This window comes from Copidosoma floridanum, unplaced genomic scaffold, assembly GCF_036245765.1.
Source record: "Copidosoma floridanum isolate Cflo_tuat_1 unplaced genomic scaffold, Cflo_Japanese_pri ptg000013l, whole genome shotgun sequence".
Taxonomy (NCBI): domain Eukaryota; kingdom Metazoa; phylum Arthropoda; class Insecta; order Hymenoptera; family Encyrtidae; genus Copidosoma; species Copidosoma floridanum.
In genome coordinates, this window is record NW_028321890.1 from 31911668 (window position 1) to 31932591 (window position 20924).

At 43.2% G+C, this 20924-nt stretch overlaps 1 protein-coding gene across 4 annotated transcripts in view; it reads left to right on the forward strand.

Annotated features, from left to right (window-relative positions):
• Nucleotides 1-20924, forward strand: part of dsx (transcription factor doublesex) — a 71929-nt gene that overhangs the window by 43625 nt on the left and 7380 nt on the right. The window contains exons 5-10 of one of the 4 annotated variants that reach the window (XM_089590890.1): nt 10557-10793; nt 10880-11005; nt 11079-11222; nt 11303-11443; nt 12122-12388; nt 12455-12631. In XM_089590890.1, coding sequence (XP_089447016.1) covers nt 10557-10793; nt 10880-11005; nt 11079-11222; nt 11303-11443; nt 12122-12388; nt 12455-12631 — 1092 coding nt within the window. The remainder of the gene's footprint in view (nt 1-10556; nt 10794-10879; nt 11006-11078; nt 11223-11302; nt 11444-12121; nt 12389-12454; nt 12632-20924) is intronic. The other 3 variants (XM_089590892.1, XM_089590891.1, XM_089590893.1) reach the window with 3 other exon arrangements.

A 20924-nucleotide genomic window follows, 5' to 3' on the forward strand; every position in this document is an offset into this window, starting at 1 on the left:
ACATAGCACGTCGTGAAACAAATGTACTGCACCTACACTATACTCCAGGGGATGATAATAAAGACATTACAGGTACGTCGTCCGCATTAATTGGACGTTGCTGCATAATGTATACTGTCCGGCGGTTATAGACCGGCTAGTCCGAGCTAAATAAAGTCGTCAGCAGCCATCTAAACTAACGTAGTAATAATTCAGACACGCGCTGGATGGGTGTATAGCCGTGATGGGTATATACATTACGCGGTGGTGTCTCTTTTCGCGCTCCAGTTTGGCCGATGGCACTTTGCGCGACTCTATGTTTACCGGCCAGTCACAATCTTCGTTCAATTACTAGTCCGGCGTTTCTATTGGTTTTTCCAGAGACTTTCTACCGGGTGCCGTAGAAATTTTAGCTCGACGCTACTTACATTGCCCCCCCCCCTTCGGGCCGTTAATGATACTCCTCGCGCAAGGAGGTACAGCAATCTTTCGTGCCACTTGTGTGCGATAACCTCGTGTACCTGTAAATGGTCATTATTTGTCAAACCTCCTGCTTTCTATTGATAACCGACTTATCGGTCCCCAAATTAACGACAATCACGCGGTCTTTTTACTTATTTTCTTTCATTTTTACTCGGTTGCTATTGCCATTGTACAATATACGCGACATCTCGACAATGTGTCATTTATTGCCAGCCGTTTCCGAGAGAGCGCATCTATTCCGCTAATAGAAATTGACTCTGGCTTTCGTATCGGCACCTCTTTTGTCTACGCTTACATGCAACTCAATTGAAACTGCGTACCTATGTCATGTACTCTCTGATTTCTTTTGGCAACTCCTTCATCGGCTCTGTTTGATTAGTAGCCATTGAAGAGGGAAACCATCGTGATTGACTTTCTGTTCAAGATCGGCGGACTTGGCAACTCTCTTTTACCATGGTTTTCTCACGAAAACTTGGAGCCATGCGAGCTTGCAACCATAAGAAATACAGTGTCCTTGTCCACGACTGTCTCTCGTATGGTTTTCCTCGAAGAGAACTGGTCTGCAGTTACAATTATTACGATACGTAGCGTCCACTTGCAATGACATCTTGATTGCGAGCGTCGTTAAGTGTAACATGTGTCCGCGTATATAATTTGCTTGCAGCCACACGGTTTAGGACTGTCGCACCAACACTCGCGTATTTATATTGGTCGAGGTGTCGGTAAATATAGTTCAGGGAAATGGCATTTCTTTTGTGCATGCATGTATACCGCAAGTCGGGGATATTGTTGTCAATCATGTAGGTGTTTGTGTACTCAATTTGTTTTTGTCGTTTATTTAACAATAGTCTGACTGAAAAATTACGAAGGAAACATTAAAACTACGATATGGGTATGATTGCGCGCAATATAATGGGATCCTGCGACTGTCGGAGGAATAACGAGGCTGCGTTTCTCGTAAAAGCGACTTGAATTATAGATACACTTCTCGATAGTGCAATAAATGATGCATTCTTCGGATAGTAGTGTTGCTGATCAAAAGGAAGGGGAAAAAAAAAGAAAAAAAATTCCAGATGATTGACAGTAAAAAGCTCCGTTTCCAGGTAATGATACATCCAGCCCGCGGGTTCCTAAAATTTTCTCGCACACGTGTATATATATATACCCCCAAGAAACGCCATAGTCCGAAAAACAAGGCATCACGAACAACATTTTCCGCACGCGATCCCGTTCGGCGTTACTTTTATCAATTACAGTATCCAAGCGAGGAGGAAGCCACTCCGGAAAAAAAGGCGCGTTTTCTCAAAAACATTTAGTATACATATACCCATAAGCGCTCGTGAGTTCGTCGGTCGGGCTACGCAGCTCGCGGTACACGTCAGGGGGCAACATTGGCAGCGTAACTCGTAAGTGATAATTTTGCTGAAAATTGGCACGTAGGCCCGAAGGAAACAGTGCAGCAGTACCTCCTCATTTGAAACTTCTTTTTCGCGGAAATAAAGAAATTATCAACGCTACGCTGTCTACTTACACGGCGGAGGCAGCGTCTTGACAGTTTGTCCCCTCTCTCTTTGCCCCTGTACCTCCTCCTCTTCCTCTTCACGCGTATCAACTTGTGTTCCTCATTATGTTTTATTTAATCTGCTGGATGTTACCGTTGCCCCGTCTTTTTTTTTTTTTTTATTTTCACCGTCAATACACTGTCCAAAACGTGTATACCTACCCACCACCATCACTTTCTATGTAACTTTGTATGGCTACCTATGTGACCCAGCCTGTATACACATATCATAACGCGTGTGCGTGCCATGGGGAACGGAAGGGAAGTACTTAAGTCGTCATGAATATTATAGGCATTACTCGAACTTTTTCTCTTTCTCTCTCTTCTTATTCTCTCGGTTGCTCGCTCCTTTCGTCCCCCCTTTTTGCGGTAAGTAACAGTATGGCGCGTCACAACGCGAGCCTACATATCGGTTCGCCAGGACGTCGACTATATACTTACGGTCGGCCCAAGAGACTCTCGTTCGTATCTGCGATGCATACAGATGTAAATATGCGTGTCCACGCATACATTGCAGCGAGGATTATTGCACACACCTTCGCGTAGGGTATTCAGGATTGATGAAAATTCTGACGTGACATTTCGCAGGTATCAGGTAGATATCACTGGAGAGCTTGATTGTCCTGCTTTGGCGAGTGCTACTTTGGGTCGTTAATACGATAACAAAATACTGCAAGGTATACGTATAACTTGTACGGAGATACATTTTGAGACTTGCTGTTCCTCAAGTAAGTGGAAGTATAGTACATCCATGCAAGATCGTTTTAGAACAAGTCGTTTCAGTTGACCACTGATTATTTTTTTTCCAATGTATGGTTACGTGTATTACGTTTGTTCATATAATTTTTGCAAAATATTATCAACTGTTTGGAGTTACCATAATTTATGGTATGTACAACGAGTAAAAGAGAGGCATACAAAATTCATGTTCATAACATGTTGTAGTGTAAAATTTTTTAATACTTCATTAATTATTACTAAGTTATTGTAAACTAAAAACTATATTTTAAATAATTAACTATTGTTTTAAGTGCATGCACTATTATGCAATGTGCTCATTGACAACAATAGCCCGTAGAATCGTACATCATTAAAAAAAAAAAAAAAATAATTTAACTACTAAAAACAAACTTTCACTTATTGAACTAAATAATATTGAATAATTTTTTTGCCAAGGGGTGCTTAAATTGTAAAAGTTTCATGTGATCTATATGCCAAATAAATAACTGATAACACATAGCATAGTCTGCATTCCTTACTAAATAGTATTTGGAATACAATATAATAGTCAATTAATACTAATACAACATCAGTGTAATGTTATCATATTGAGCACCCCAAGCTTTTCCATAGAATCACACATACATACTGTTTGAAGACAAAAACAAACTCTCTGATTTTTAGTTTTCTCAATAAATGCTTGTTTTAAAAAAAACCTTTCATTATTCTACTTTTAAATCTACCACAAGCAGACTTGGACAAAGTTATTAAATGACTTTAGAAACGCTTTAATACGAAACGTTTTTCCTGATGAAATACACCTTTTTGCTAAAACCGATTTTTATCCATCACTAGTCACAATACAATACCAGAAAATTGTTATCTTGCAGATAAGTTCAATACATTTAAAAGCCATGTAGAAAAACTAAATTTTTCCTTGACCCTACAGCTTATGGTTTTTGTAGAATTCCATATAGTCCTGTAAGTGGAAAATGCCCTACGTTTCTCTCTCTCTCTCTTTTTCTCAAACGTGTAAGCTGTACACGAGCACATGCAGGAAAGACGGAGAAGTGCACATCATGTAGCAAATTGTTGTTTTCAGGATGCAAACTGGTTTTTCTTTCCTCGCGCTGAAAACATTCGAGCAAAAAGCAATTACACGCGACGCGCGCACTAGCAGCTCAAGACTCGATTGCACTTCTTTTTCGCTCTCCTCCCTTTTTTTTCTTCCCCACCCCGTGGATGACTACTGCAAGCCTGTATATACGTACATATAAACGAGTGTCTCTCTGCGCGTGTACACGTGTAATGCTATCCTTTGGACTCGAAGAAAGAGGTGATGGAAAGAACGAGAAAGCGAGGAGGAGGAGGTGGAAAAAAAAAATCGTACTTCGCGCGAATCACACTTACGTCTGATTAACTTCAGTTATCGTCACTCGTAAACGCATACGTCTATAAATATACACGCCATACCTGTAGAATATACACGTAGATACATGCCTGTTTTTTTTTCGCACAGACCCAAAGACACACCACGTTGCATTGTTATCGCGTGCTGTGTTTATCCGATGGCTTCCCTTCCTTTAAATACTGCATGGCTTGTCTCGACTGGATATAGTAAAGAGATTGTAAAAAAAAAAAAAAAAAAAAAAAAAATTCAAGTGCAGTGATATACATATGCCAAGTAAAAAACTCGTCTGTATACGTACGCGTAAGTCACGGTATACGGTTGGGGGATAAGCAAGATTTTTATATTTTATTCCAACGAGACGGGTCTTGTGCAATTAAAAGTACGTGTGTGTCATTAGAGTGGGTAGGTACGCGGGCGTGCCTATACGATTGTTAATCATATACACTTTATTGCCAACGATCGTGATGTGCATGTAACACGTAAAGTTATTCTCGACAAACATTGGTTGAAACGCGCGATACTTGAAGCTTCATTTGTTTTTGTCGTCGGAATTTTCAGGCTAGAGGAGTTACGTTGATATTAGACATTTCCAAAGCCGCTTCGGTCGTAGAAAGTCGCGCGTAAAATTTCAATTTGATGTAACTACGCCTACCTAATGCGCGCCAACTCTTTTTTTTTAATTTTCCTCCAAAGCACTTACTTACGCGGCGATTATTTTTTTTTCCGTCCCCGCGAGTAGTTTCTATAAATATTCATTATCAGCTCGTAAAAAGCACGACTGCAAAATGTTGTATTTCATGCGCGATGCGGCGGACAAAAAACTTTATTTACCGATTTCCTAAGTATAAATCTCGTACCGTGCCTCGATCGAGAGAAAAAAAACCTACGCTGATTACTCGCACGGATTATGCACCAGAAAGCGACATTTTATTTAAAATCCGAGCCTATCCACGTCGGTGCGGTCTAGTCGTACACTCTGCATGTTTACGCGCAACTTTGTAATATACTATCTGCTAGCACGGCATCAGGGAATATTAAATTTCACCCCGACTATCGTATCCTCGATGATTGCCGATTTTTCCACGCCACATCAAACGAAAAGACGTTGCAATAATTTTCGCTGCTTACGGCCGCTTGTGCACTCAAGACTCTTCGAAATATACCGGTTTTGCGTGCAGGGGGTACACACGTACGACAGTTTATATTTGGCTCGTCGGGTCTGACCGGTGCCAAATTTCTGTCACCTGCACCAACCGATCCTCGCCCTCGTCTCGAGATGTTTTATCAAACACATACTTAGTTTGGGAGGGGTGTATTGTTTGGCCCCCCTGACTTCCTGTTTCGCGAGACGACGGCGACGAACGAGCGTCGGAATTTCATATGGGGGTAGAAATCGCGCCTAAAACGCCGTGGCTGACATTGTTTCCGAGATTCAATTTCTAGGCTATCAAAGAGAGTCTCTGGCGTCAGAACACGGAATTAGCGCGAGTATAAATAACTTGCACACGAGAGAGAGAGAGAGTGCGCGCTTTATCTAGTCTTTCGCGCTGATGAGTGGCAGTTGAAACTGTTGCATACAGAGTTGCAAGCCAACTCGTTCCGTCCTCCGCTTCTCTCGTTCGTTCGCTGCTTGCCAGCTCTCGCTCCTATGCGATACACATCATATATATATATACATATATTTGTAATGTTGCCTTTCTATACTAGGTTTATTTATCGCACGGGCGACGTGTCGTTAAGTTGGCTGGCAAGTGTGATGCTAAATTTATACTTCGGGACGGCTTATTTAATAATTTGCCAGGTAAATTCTTGGTATAATTTGCGGAAGACGGTCGATTTTTTGCGGGTGTATGAATTTTTTCCCAAAGTCCGTACTGTATACTCTCCATCACTCGGTCAACGTTGATCTCGTACTTTTAAGATAAACTGGTTTTTTATTTTTTACGCTAGGAATGCTTTGTGGATATTAGATACGAAAAAGAACAAAAGTGTATACTTACGAATTATCGTAGAAAATGTTCATATAAGAGGGGACGATTATGCAATTGCCACAGAGATGTTTGCGAGCGTATAATGTGCAAGAAAATGTAAAATCTTTATTTTGGGGGAAAAATAACGATACGATGTGTCAAGTTGGTCTACGTGTTTGCCAAAATAGAAAGACATACTGTTTTAACGGATCTAAACGCACGATACTCTGTTGCATAAGCACAAAGTGAGATTGGTGCGAAGATGAGGTTGGCGAGAACGGATAGCAGCAGCTGATTACGCGTATAAATAAAACTGACATCCAGAAATACGAATAGGTACACATAGTTTTCCGGGTATATGCACGAACTCGCGAGCTCTACGGCTATTACATTGAGGATGCCATGCACCTGCTACATTACACGTACAATGAATTTTGTCGGAACTAACTTTTTTAATTAATTTATTTATTTATTATTTTTTTTTTTTTCAAGCGAAATCCTAGAGTAGGAAATACCAAGCTCCCTTTAAATGATGTATGGTAGGCATTGGATATAGAAAAAGGGTTATTTCAAGTAGAAAAAGTAAAATGATGCGGTCCAAGAAAAATCGTGCCTTTGTAGTATATTGTCTTTAGCTGCAAACAAAAAAGCACCGCGAGCACTACAATGTTTTAAGGGAAGGAAAAACCATATTTTCCGAACAATTGTCAAATCTTTCCTTTTCTGCGTTTGACAAGCGCGTGGGTATGGGTATATGTACTTACTCGTGCACATGCAAAGTTTGACGATCGCGAGCGTCGTTCAAAGTCCTCGTTCTCGCACGTAACGACGATATTCCGCATTGGCGAGCCAAGGGGGGACATTTCGCGCCAAAGCACCCCTCCTATATGGCCCGTGGCTTTTCTCTCGACAAAAGAGAGCGAACACACGAGAAAGAAAGATCTTTCAAAGGAACGGCCAGCAGCAACGACATAAAATGGCGAGTAGCGCTCCGCTCGAAGACATAACAGCCAAGGTGGATTTATAACTCGGCCCGTTCGCCACACAACCCGCTACACATGTAAATATATATATACGTATATGTATATGTATATGTATATGTATATATATATATATATTTTTACGATATGTAAAACCAACGCACGGGCATTGTGTGCGCGTTACTCCTCGTAAAAACGCCTCACCCGCGTAGGTATATACATACAGGCACTCTAGTGCAGTTGTTATTACAAATACGGCACAAGCGACACTCTTTGGCAAAGCGAATACATGTATACTTACATGTGTACACACATCACGATGAGAACGAGAGTGGGAGGAAAAATATAATATACTTTGGATTTGTAATGACGACGATAGCAGTGGTACTTTTACCGGTGGTCGCGAGCAGAGGCCCCATATTGTAATATATATATATATATATATATCGTGTATAAATTCCTCGGCTGACAGTTAATAAATTTCCACAGCGATGACTCTGAATGTAAGGAGCAGTGCGCTTAAACGTTAAACCACCAGCCTATAAACGTGCTCTTTTTCTCTATTGCAAATTGCTTCATTTCTAGGGGAGCTTGCAGAGCGTAATGCCTGACCGATTCGATGGTTGCATTGTATAGGTATATACTTAATACTTGTTTACGCGTGCGCGGTAATTGAACGAATTTTTTTTCTCGCGCGGACCACTCGAGGCTCAAGTTATCGGTGCACACGCTGTTAAACCCCCGTTGTTGCACTCTATGCGTTTCGTAAAACCACCGTACACGCCTGCGTTCGTGCTTTTATTACGTGACGCGATTCAAGCCATTTGACGTGGGGAGAAAAAAAAATTAATATCAAGAGTGTTACGTAATTCCGAAAAGCTCCGCGTATCGGGTAATTGCAGGTGAATAGTTCTACGAAAAAAAAAGGGAAAATTATCGGAGATGGACGGTGTTTTGCAGTGTCACACGGAGTACTGATAATTTTCTGTATTCGTAACTTAGACACTGTCGTGGGAGCTTTTTTTTTCTTATCGCGTGCGCCACCGGAATTATATACGGCGATTCAGCTGATTTTAGATTCATCCTCGTTGATGCATTGTTTGAAAAGTGCCCCAGTAGGTATGCAATACACACTATTGCCATTCGCGCGTGCCGATAATTGTCGTTTGTTCAAACGCGGACGTGACGCGTAAATGCGGTGGCAAAAGCCAACTTTTTAGGTGACGCTACAAAGATAATATATATATATATATATATATATATATTGTACAGGGTTATCAGAAACGTGTAATTATCAAATTTACAGTTCTCGCGTATACGTGGGTACTCTTGGCGATAATGTTACTTTTGACGGACTAATCGATTTTTCCTTGTCATCCGCGTAAAAAAAGCCAACATTTCTTATTGATTTTCCACACAATGCACGCGCAAGAAACTAGTCTCTCGTGGCAAACTGCGACGGATGGTACAAAAAAAGAGCCTCCAAGTTGAAAGCCACATAAATACATTCCCCTGCGAAATTTAATTCAAGCAAATTTTTATGTGCACCCGAGTAACGGACAGCTGTCGCTCAATTAAAACGCTTAAAAGGTATATGTATATTGAGGGAGAAAGAGTTTAGGGGTGAGTTTCAAACAATCAACGCCCAATTTATCAATAGTCGCGCATAATTAGTACGTGCACATACGATTTATTTGCGTCCACTTAGTTCCACGCGTCGCGCAAACGTACGGATGAATAAAACGCTTGTCACTTGGGTCTGTGACTCTCGTTAATGTATTACACATATGATATATTTCCTCAAGCTCTCGCGCATCGCTCGTACACACGAGCAAAGCATATTATGGCTCCATGGGGGTATATATATATATATATGTATATGTACATAGGTGCACGATGGTGTACACGCAGCATCAGAACACCTTCGCGCTTGCGCTGCGGCCGGAAATCGGAAAAAGGGCGAGACGGAGATCCGCGCTCGCGTGCACCGCATAGGCCGCCCCGTGGAGCCCTAGCTGCGCGTCCGCGCCCCTCTCGCGTTCTCGCGCAAATCTCCACCCTCTTTTCCTCCCTGTACGAGCAACGGTATAACAACGACAATGTAATATAGTGATACCAACGGTACATCCATACATGCGCGCTTGTGTTACGTCACTCTACCGTTACAATATACGTGTAGGTACATTATGTATATAGCCCTATATTATACCCGTGTCACCCACGTGAAACACGATGCGATGCACGGGCATTGTAGATACATGCGTGTTTTTGTGTATATAAAAAGCGCGTGCTTCTCCATGCCATTTTGGAGCCGCAAGGTATCAAATCCACGGCTATTGACTCCCTCCCTCTCTTCCTTTAGATGGACGGATTCTCACCCCCCTAGGTGCAGTTCACGTTTGTGTCTCGTTTTTTTTCTTTTTTTTTGTTTCTTTGTTTTTTGTCGTGTTTCACCGGTGACCGTAGCTCCACAGATTAGTCGAACAAATCGGGGTTGAAGCCACACACACACACGATCTCACGCTAGCTGCGTCGGTTTGTAAAAATCGAGGAGGGCACCGGTCGAATGGGATTTTGGCTTTTTTTGTTGGAATAAATACATTTCTCTGCTTCTCTAAATTTCTTTTTTCGGGTAGTCGATGAGACTTGAAAGCTAAATAAAGTTTTTTCAGAGTTTTTCAACTATACCGTGAAGAATAAACCAAATATGCACGAAACCATCAAAGAAAAAGCGTACATCTTCAGTTTCAGTTTGACGCCCTTCCCAGCGGTGCCCTCATTTTTTTCAATACTCGGTTTGCTTCTCGCGTCATTGAGTCATTTCCTTATAGTATTTTTTTTCTTCAAGTAAAAGAAGAAAGGAAATATCTGCAATATCGAGTATCGCGTGGAGGAAGTTCAATCACGGTATAGTATTGGCGGGCAACAAAAAAAAAAAAAAAAAAAAAAGAGTACAAACACGGGCACGCAATGCAAACTGGACAAGAGAGGAGTCGCGCCAAAGGCAAGGAAGTTGTCTTCCGCAATGGCCAACCGCAGGATACAGACGGCCAAAGTAGAATCGGTCCGCCATTGAGTAGTATCGGCTCCTTGTGACGCTTCGCCCTTTATTTCTTTGTATATTTTTATTCCTCTACGCTATAATATCCACAGGTGTATATTGTACTCGTAACGCGGGAAACAACGTGTTGGGTTACTTTTGACCATTCGGTTAGAATACACGTGATGGGGTGAAATATGAAAATCCACAGAGTAATGCTGCTTTGCCATCACACGATTGTTGGGGATGAATCGAAAACTGTTGTCTGTACACGTCGCTCAGGTAAAACAAATGAAAATAATCGTGCCACGTACAACACTTGTCTTCAATTATACAACCCTCCAATCACCTTTACCATTTACAAGAGCTTTGGATGAGCTATGCATGAAAAAACGACCCCTTTGATTCGTAGCGAACAACGAAATCCAAGAAACGACGCTCTACAAGATACTGAAGGCAGGAATCTCGTACTACTACACGAACGGGCCACCAGTCGGCCACGCAGTCGACAACCTGGGCAAGCCGACCTACTTTGGCCGGGTCCCGTACTTCGGTGCCGGCGACTCGGACCTATTTCACAACCCCGAGTTATCAGCGAAGCCCCTCGACTCCTCGGACAGTCCGCCGAAACGGCCGTCCTCCGATCCCGGTAAGCCGATGGACCAGAAGGACTCGACACACGATCCTTTGTTTTTCTCACCCTACTCATGCACACGCGTTGTCCTCGCTCGGCAGGTGTGATATCTCCAGCCGCCCCGGCCAGCCTGGGCTTCTTCCCGTACGCGCTGGGCACGCCCGTGATGAGCGCCAAGGTGCCCACGAGTCCGGCCAATCCCCTCCAAAAGTCCTCCTCGTATCCAGGTAAGTTGGACAAAAGTGGTGGAGATGACGTGTCACGCTGTGCGGCGACGGGCACGTACCGACCTTATCGAAGATGACATTCGTTGCGCAGGAATGGCGTCCCCACCGACAACGGCCGGCTTGGGTATATTCCCGTACTCGCTGGGGACCTACGTCACGGCTGCCAAAGTGCCCGCGAGGCCGTCCAGTCCTCGGGAGCGGCCGTCCTCGTATCCCGGTAAGTAACGACGAGCGACGGTACACGTGCTCCAGTGCTCGTGGACGTAGGCATGATTTTTATCTATACGTTTGGCGCAGGTATGGCGTCACCTCCGGCAACCACGGCTGGTCTAGGCATCTTCCCGTATCCTCTGGCAAGCTATGCAGCGACGGCCAAGGCACCGCAACCACCCACTAGTCCGTCCAGTCCTCGCGAGAGGCCAGTTCCTCCGTACCTTGGTAAGTCGGTGTTGGATGTACTGCCTATATATTATAATGATTTTACGTTTGGGTATAATGGCGAGAGAGTATTTTCTTGTTTGTTATTGGATTCTGTCGATTATGAGGCATTGGTTTGTAGCTTTTGGGTAAACAAAAAGAATAAAAAGTTGGAGTAGAACAACATCTGTGTGGCCAATGGTATTTTATCAGGGGATTACCATAGAGAAAAGTCCAATCTATATCTTGAAAAAAATTTTTGTTTGGATCCAAATCCAAAGAAATTCTTATTAAATATTTAACTTTTCATTTAATGTCAACACTACTTATTCGCAGCATTTGCTAATCATAGCAAACAAGATATATCTTATTCGAACCCCCTTCCGTTGCTCTCGGTGGCAAATCGTCTTGTTACCACTACGCCACGCAAGTGACGTACCTCGAGGTATCTGTTATCACATCACGTATCTGAAATACATATGAAAATATTAATTTGAAAAAAAAAAACATCTACTCCTGAAACCGAAGCCTTCAATGCCCAAGAAAAGTATGTGCAGTGTGGCATAAATAAAATAATTCCATATATTATGAAAAAAAAAAAAAAAAAAAAAATACCTGTACGTTCTCATTTTTGTATCAATTGAAGTAAAAAGTTGTATTGGGATGAATAATAATACGCAGTGTCTGCTTCATCCACAGGAATGGAGTCCCCGGTAACGACGACAGGCCTGAGCTTCCTGCCACCTTACGCCCTCGGGGCCCCGGTCATGGCAACGAAAGTGTCCACCTCGAACAACCCGACTAGTCAACTCGAGGTCGAATCATCCTCGTACCAACCAGGCATGGCCTCGTCGCCGACGAGCGCCGGCCTGTTCCCGTACACCCTCGGCACTTACGTGGCCCCCGCCAAAGTACCACCCACGAGCAATCCGGCCAGTCCACGCGAGAGACCCTCCTCGTATCCCGGTAAGCATCAGCCAGCGGGTAACGGTACTAGTGGCGACCACGTGGATGACGGTCACGTTGACGCAGCGTTAACCATTTTCAAGGGTCGGCTTCATTGCGCAGGAATGGCCTCGCCACCGATAGCGGTCCTTACCACCAGTCAAGGATTCGCGCCCTACGCCCTGGGCACGCGCGTCACGGCTACAAGGGTGCAGTCCTCGAGTCCGGTTAGTCCAAGGGATACGTCATCCTCGTACACGACTGGTGAGCTTCACATCTGTCCTTTTTCTCCGTCATTTTTATCCACTGCTTTTTTTTTTCTTTTCCATACATTTTAATTACCACTAAATATGTCTCTTCGACTTGGTGGTTATCCATCAAAGCTATAAATAGTACATTCGAATTAAGTTGACTTGATTTTTGTAGGTATAGGTACTTATGATAATGTATACCCACTTTGACCAACGCTGTTTTATCCGGTAAATATTAATCGTTGCTTCACTTCACGTCTCGTCGTTGAATAAATCATACCCGCGTCGGCGTCCGAGATATCAGGTTTCTAAAAATACGTATAGGTACTCCACCAATTATTTGCACCACGCTGGCATTGTTATTTGTGGGGATTTTCGTTATCGGGTGGAAGAATAGCGTGTCCCTCTGTATACCCTACAATACGACAGAGGAAGAGTCCAAGCGCACGTGCGACAGAAGCCATCCTTCGCGCCCATCCGCCCAACTCTAGCTCAAAAGGGCCGCCTGCACCGGTGGCCGAGGGTGGCGACAACGGCTAGTCTCGTACACCATACATGCACCACCTTTGCTACTATTTCATATTTTACGTCTCTTTTACGCCCGTTTTTGGAATCTTCCGATGAAAGACGAAAAAGGAAGAGCCACAAAAAATCGCTTTTCGGCGCGCCAAGAATCCAGCTTTCGTAGAAATCGGTGCACGCCCACATTTTGGCATTTATAGTTCTTTGTTCGAGAGTTTGATTCTTTTTTTTTTTTTTTTTTTTTTTTTTTTTTTTTTTTTTCTATAAAGTTATACACCAGCCATCCCGATTATTTTACAACCGCACGATGCTTCTCGCAGCGCGCGTTTGATTTCTTTCGATGAATCGACGTCGCCGGCCTTTACTGTTAATTGAATTTCTTCGAGGTGTAATACGGAGCCGCGTAGGTCGTAGCTAGCTTGGGTACTTATATGTAAAAAAGTTGCAGCGCATGGCGATCGAATAGTTAATTAATAACTTTACGATTTGTTTTTTCTTTTTTTTTTTTCCAATCCCATCGTAGTCGTAGTCGAGCAGTGCCTATACACAGAACGAAAACGGAGCGCGGCGATAAATTTCCAGATTAAAAATGATTATTCTTGATTTTTCCTTGAAACGCTCGGGTTTAATGGGCATTTAAAACTCTTTGTATTATAGTCATCTTCATAAATCATATCCGTACTTCGATTCAAGTCCGCACACGAGAAGGAGGGAAAGAAACACGCACATTTTTTTTTCTTCTTCTTCCTTTCATTCTTTCGATACATAAAAAGTTACAGAGCGAAAGTTCCATTCCACGCGAGTCCAATGTATATATACCGCATTAACGAAATGAGCAACACGCAAGAGATTAGTCCTCGTTTAAAGGCATAAAACTCGGGTGTATTTCTTCTCTCTCTCTCTTGTCGTCTGGGCGTGTCGTATCCAGCGCACGCATAAAACTGATTTTGAGCCATAAAATGTACGTACACTCACGTATATATACATAGGTGGGTACGTACACATTTTCCCTTTCTTTGTGCTTCGGTAAGAACCACGAAGCAACCATCTCGAGCTTCCCAACTTTCGTGCAATCATCCCCGTTTATATTGTCGTATAGAAAATTTACGATACGCAAAGGCCGCGTTATACGGAAACTCGGGTAGGTGGGTTGATATGAAATTTTTTTTTCCCCCCCAAATCCTTTGTACGAGAACTGGTGCGTTAGAAATCAAAACCGCGACGCGATATTCAGAGATTATATATACATGGGCTAACGTTCCGTAACCGACGTGGGACACATCACAGATGTCATACAAGCGAACGCGATTTTCTCCGCAAGTATAAGTAAGTGCATTTCGCGCCAACGACGACGTGAACTTGCATGTAACTATACCTACACCGGTCGTAGTGCAATTCCGCGAGTAGGTATCCGTAGTAATACAGTTTAGGAGCAGTTTGTCCCACCCAGTGCGCTTCTCTTTCCGGCTGTCTTGCTCCATTCGCGTGCAATGGCACGTTACGTATATGCGTGGGGGGTGGAACGAGTTGTCAGTTTTGAAAGAATCGTTTATTGTACAATATTTTCATTCTTTTTCGGTAGAAATTTGTCAAACATACGAAACAAGTAAAATCAAGTGCATCTATACTTGAGGAGAGCTTGCAAGTACCGGAGACCCGTTGAGCTAAAATATACCCTGTATTGTCTATCCAATGCGTATCTATCCCTTGCCGAGTTTTACTTAGAAACTAAATGTGTCGTGAATTTCGTTTTCCTTTTGATGTTTGTTGAAAGTTTTACTGGCGAGATAAGGTATTATTCTTTTAATCCCTTTTTTTACAAAAATTGAATCAAAATACTTTTTCCATCGATTACAGTTCCGCTCCAATAAATAAAAGAACTGTCTATAAAACGCCTTCACTACGAGCTTTTGGATGAAAGTTAGACCTAGGGCCGATCGATTGATTCAATTGTAACGAAAATTGATAGAATATACTCTAATCTAAGGTTTACTCAAAATTTCTAAAAAAAAAAGAAAAGAAAAAAACGAGAAAAAAATTGTTTTACCGGTTTTTAAAATTATTTCTTTCAAAACTGTAACAATGCCATTTGGGACAAAAATCGGACCGCAAGCTCATAGCGATAATACAACGGAAACATCCTCCCAATCCGATAATAGACGATGCAGCTCCACACCCGGTCGATCGCATGTTTGCTTGCACTCGAATACAATGTATGCACCCACCCACGCACGAGGTCCAAACGAATGAACAACATTGTCGAAGACAGCACGAGCGCCTGACACGTCCAATGTGTCGTTGCCAAGACGTCGGACAACGAGACGCGGACGATCGTAACGTGAAGAACAAGAGAAGGAGGAGGAAAGCGATGGGATGACGAGTAGATAAAAAGAACACTGTTTTCCCCTGTAGCTTTTGGTCGCTTTGATGCGCGGTAGGTATAATTTTATTCGGTGCAGAGGTCAAACAATAGCAAAGCATATATTGTACCCATCTCACGTTTTTCTTCGACACAGACGCAAAGATAGTCGGACTGCACTATTATCGTCGCTGGTTGCGCTCAAAGTAAACGCACACAGAGTATACCCAAGTGATGTGTCAATCGACCATTTTCCTATAAATCACGTACATACGTCTTGCCCACGTTTAATGCTCGCCTTGAAAAAGCTCTTCACCGAGTCTCGAAAAGCTCTCCCTGGCCACGGTCCAAAGCTCCGAGTGACTATAGGCGACTCTTGCGCGTACGACCACTCGCCGCGATTACGCTTGCAGTTGGGCGTTAAACGCTTTTAATTTGCTTGCCTGTCAGGATCTCGTGTCCACTTAACCGGCTTTTGCACTGATAAACAAAGTCGTAAAAGAATCAGCGCGAAACTTTTTACCCCTGGCCCATCACAGGACAACAGAGTTTTTGACAAACGACGCGCAAGTGTACACGGGATTATACAGAAAAGACGGACGGAAATACTTTGATCGAATGACAAATAGCTGTACGAAACGAAGAGACAGAAGAGAATGAGATTTGGGGAGGAGGAAGGCGTCTCCACTCGAGGCAGTCTCGGAAGATCTCTCGGATTAGCCGACGTACCGAGACACACTTTGAGCGCGAATATTTATCCAACCGGCTCGATAGTTGGACAAGTATACCCGCTGCACACCGTGGCATATATTACGTGTTGTACCTACGCGAGATCACACGAGACCGTGATGGCGTTACTCGCCGCCAAAAACTCACCACGACGTGTACCAATTAAATCTATATTTGCGAGTCCGTTCCATCGCGAGGCTGTATGAAAACGATAAGTAAACTTTTTCCGCAAGAACCTGATGCACCATTTTGACGATACCCGATCCCCTAGCATACACTGGAAATGCAACTTTTTAATGTATTCATCAGCTCCCAAGTGCAAGCCAACGATCGTTAAACTTGGGCAATTGAATACGCGCTCATCTCCTCATTACGCTCGATATTCGATATCCTTCCTACTTACTCTCGGTTTCTCTGTACGTAACATAATATCTATACTTGGTACACCTACTTCTTGCACTGGTACTAAGTGTGTACATACGTACGTACACTTGTAGAGTGCACGGGCGCACGCGCGGTTTTACCCCGAAGGGTATGTAATGAGAGCGTGTAAGACCGCACACGCCTATACCTCTGCACGAAAGAATACCTAAGCAGCGCGTCACCGTGTAATCAGTAGCGCGAACTCGAGGTGTTTCTCTCGCTCTCTTTTGTACCGCTGCACGCATAGGTAATGACATGTAACTATACGCGAAAAGAAATCCCACGTGACCCTCTGATTCCCGTGTACAAGCTGTTTTATCGAGAGAAAAGAGGAGATGTACGGTTTTCTCGAGTTTTCTCCACATCTCGCGCAAGTGACGCAAGGGAAACACTATGGACGCGTTATAAGTTTCACGACAAGCCGGGGTTAATATAGTCGCAGACCGTAAGAAAACAAATAGAAGAGATGAGATGAGTCTTATGGAGTATCGGTAAGTTAGTCGACGATTCCAAGCCGATTTTTTATTTTTTTTATTTTTTTATCGGTGGGTACACCTATAGACACCGGTTATTGGGATCATTGGAAATTACCAGCGTAAGCGGGAGTATACGCCACCTGCACGCCATACGTATATCTAAAATAAACGTGCCGTTAAACAGCCGCGTATATTTCCGAACAACAGCATAAACATACGAGGGAGAGAGGAGGGGAAAGCTCATTACGCGCGAACGAGAGAGATCGGAAATAGCGTACGTGTGTGTATGTATATATGTACTGGCAATTATACATGCACGAGCGCAGGTTGCATACACGAGTCGGACAACAAGCTCGTACACATAGCTTAATTAATATTTACCGTAGCTCTTTTAAGTACCTGATGGTGCTCACAAGTCAAAGATACCACTTGCAGCTATACCTTGTATACATATACGTTACAACAACGGAGTATATAGGCTCATTGTTGAGTGTTCTGTCTACTTGTTCCATTGTTCGGGGGTGGGAGGGCAACGCGTGTTTTTTTTCTTTCAAATTTTCCCAAAGCCACGACATTGATGACGAGAATTTCAACTAATAGCACCGGTGCCGTCATCGAGGAGATCTGGTTCGTTTGCCCCGTACATCTGCGAGACTCTTTTTAGTACGCCCTTATATACGCACACGCGAGCGCACCACCGCCGGGCTACAATTAAAGCCCCATAAAAGCCTGGGCTTGTGCGTTCATTTTCCCTTCTCTCACAGCGCGACGACGATGCTTCTCATCTTCCTCGGGGCCTACTCTTACTCGGGCGCCGCAAAAAACATTTTTTTTGCCACATCGCATTTTTAATGGGGGACGCGCGTATGGCTCTGCCGGTACCTATACACTCCAGAAGCTAACTCACAGGAAGAGGATTTCGTTTCCTCCTGTTTTTTTTTTTTTTTTTTCTTTCCGCTCAAAGCTTCATTCGATTTCTCCAAATTCTACAAGTGGCTCTTAAAAATCGAAAATCGCCGGCGACTGTCTTCATAATCAGCTTAAACAGTTTTTGCCCGTAAAACTAAATACCTCGTTCGCGGCCGTGCAATTAAATTAATGACGACGTGAGCTCTAGCACATGCACCAGAGCAAAGTTCGGTTGAGCTGAAAAAACCAAAAAAATTTTACCGCCGATCGAGCTATGGGATAATAAGCTCACTTTGGCGCTGGCCGAAAGACTCTCTCAATCGGTCCGCGAAATTTACAAGACAGACTATAGTCATGCGGACGACGGGTGACTGGAGATGATGGTTGTTATACACATAAATATACAAGTGGACGAGTAAAACTCGACCGCGTAAAAATACGAGTCGTACCCTACTGGCGCTCATCGACAGTTAAAGTCGTACGCGCGAAGGGGTCTCTCTTATGAATTACGACTCTCTGCAGAGGCTGTATTCCGAGACACTCACGTATTTGCAAGACCTTTACTACACTGGCTGCTGGACCTTGGAAACGCGCGACTAGCTAATGAAAGGGTCCCTGATCTCTCGCGAGTATATACAACACAGCGCGAGCGAGCTAGCACACACACACAAGTGCTTGTATTCGGTTATAGGTGCACACCGAATATTCGACGCCGGCTGTAATTATTGTTATTCCCGTTGCGGGTCGCGCAAGCTCGTTTCGGAAGATAAACGACTCACCACCCCAACCGACTTGAGCCCGTAGTAAAACTCACTAATCAGGTTCTTTGGTCTCGTTTTTTGCGTTTCGCGAACGCGCTGTATACCGGTGAGCTTGGGTCGATTCGGAGATTGCGATGCGCGCAACGTCTGATTAAAATGTTTGGGTCCCGCAGAAACGACGAGGACGTCGTTGTACGGTGCGGTCGAATAAATTGTCGGTCGCTTGAGTTATGGACGTGGTCGGGGGTTTGGGCACGCGATGGGAATAAAGTAATCGATAGTAAAAGACGATTTACACGTCGTCCGGTGGAAAAGCCCGAATGACGCGCGTAGCTTTAGCGAGAAATTATTTATCGGTGCTGTAAAAGGTAAATATTCGTGCGACGTTGAGTGCGCGGCTGTAATAAACGCACACGTATGCTGTAAATCTCGACTCGAAATGCTATGTACGATGTGTTTTTTGGTTTTTTTTTCTTTTCTTTTTCGCAACGACAAACAAAGCAAAATTTATGAAAAAGTATCCCCTTCCTCGCATTTATTTGTTCATACTCGTGTGTTCTCCTCCTATGTCCAGTTCCAGCATCTATCGCGTCACTCATGATTATTTAAGTAGAGAAAAGTTAAGGGGGTCTACACTGCACAAATGGCTTAGCGAACTGAGCTGGACAACAAGGAGAGTAAAGGATAGATGAGGGCGTGTGGGGGTGAGTAGAAATCGGAATGTAAGAGTCCCTTTTCTCAAGTCTCGGCGGGTGTTTACGTGGCAGATTACGAAATACGGAGCTTGAAAATGAAATACTGAAGAGAAAAAAAAATTTACATCAGCTGCAGTCGAGATACTAGAAGAGCCCGTGATGACCTGAAACAGAAAAGCGTATATTTATGACTGTACATACCATTGCTGGTATGAGTTGTTGTGCAAAAAAAAAAAAAGATTATGATTTACATCTTAACATTGGTTTTTTTTCAGTTTGTTTGAAAGCTTATTTTTAAAGCTTAGGTAATAGGGTTCTTCCACTATAACTGCTCACTTCTAGGGCCCTCAGCATCAGTACACTGTCTCCATCGTCTTTAAATGATCTCAAACCTTCTTTGTAATCGACTGCATCATCTGCTGTTCTCACATAATTAATTTAAATTTTCCTAAGTTGGATTCAATCATCTCTAATGATCTTCGTCAGTAGTGGGCTGGTTTTCCTTTTGGATCATCTTGCAAACTACTTTTTTTTTTTTTTCTGTGCTTGAGATTTCAATCGAAATAATTTATCCAGGGCCTAGATTGAAATCAAAGTTATAATATGGCATGCCAGAGTTATAATATATTATCAGGACAATAACAACATCGAGTACCACCAGAGCCTTACCATCATTAATACAATCGCCTGAAATCGTTAAAAATGAGTTTCTATCGATATACACACGCGAACTCAATATGTAGGTCCACACACGCACACACTTGAACATCTTAATTGTTAATTTACGGCGATTGCGTGGTGAGCGTCTAATGTAACATTCCTTTTGCTTGTAACTTCTCGAAGGTGATGTGTGTTTCGTTGCCATAAACTCTCGGTGGAGCAATAAAGTTGCCATTTTAAAAGTCCCTCTTACACCTCCAACAGATTCAAACAACAGATGCTTAGTTTCTGTCACTGCTGCTAATGCTGTTCTGGCATACATTGAAATTGAGCAACTAAGTATTTGAGAAATGTGTGCAGGTACACCCTTTACCCTCAAAATCGTGGCATGGAAACATAATACATCTACATTCAAATGGCTTATACCTCGATTGACAAACAAAAGGTTGCCATGTTAGCGTGTACGATCCGATATTGGCACCAAGCTGCAATCATAGGGAAAATGAACCGAAATGCAAAAATGAGATCTTCGTACAATTATTGTTATGGGTATTGGGTGCTTATTCACATGAAATACTATAATTACAAAATCTCTCGGTTGTACAGCTCTGCGTAAAAATAATATACACCACGCACCGGTAAATTGCTTCATCGAGTGCTGCACCCACCCCCTTCCCGCATTTTTTCCTTCCCAAATCCGCAAGCTCATTACGCTGGTGCACGCACTTGTAAAGCAAAACATTGGAGAGTCGCGACTATTGATGGCCACTTA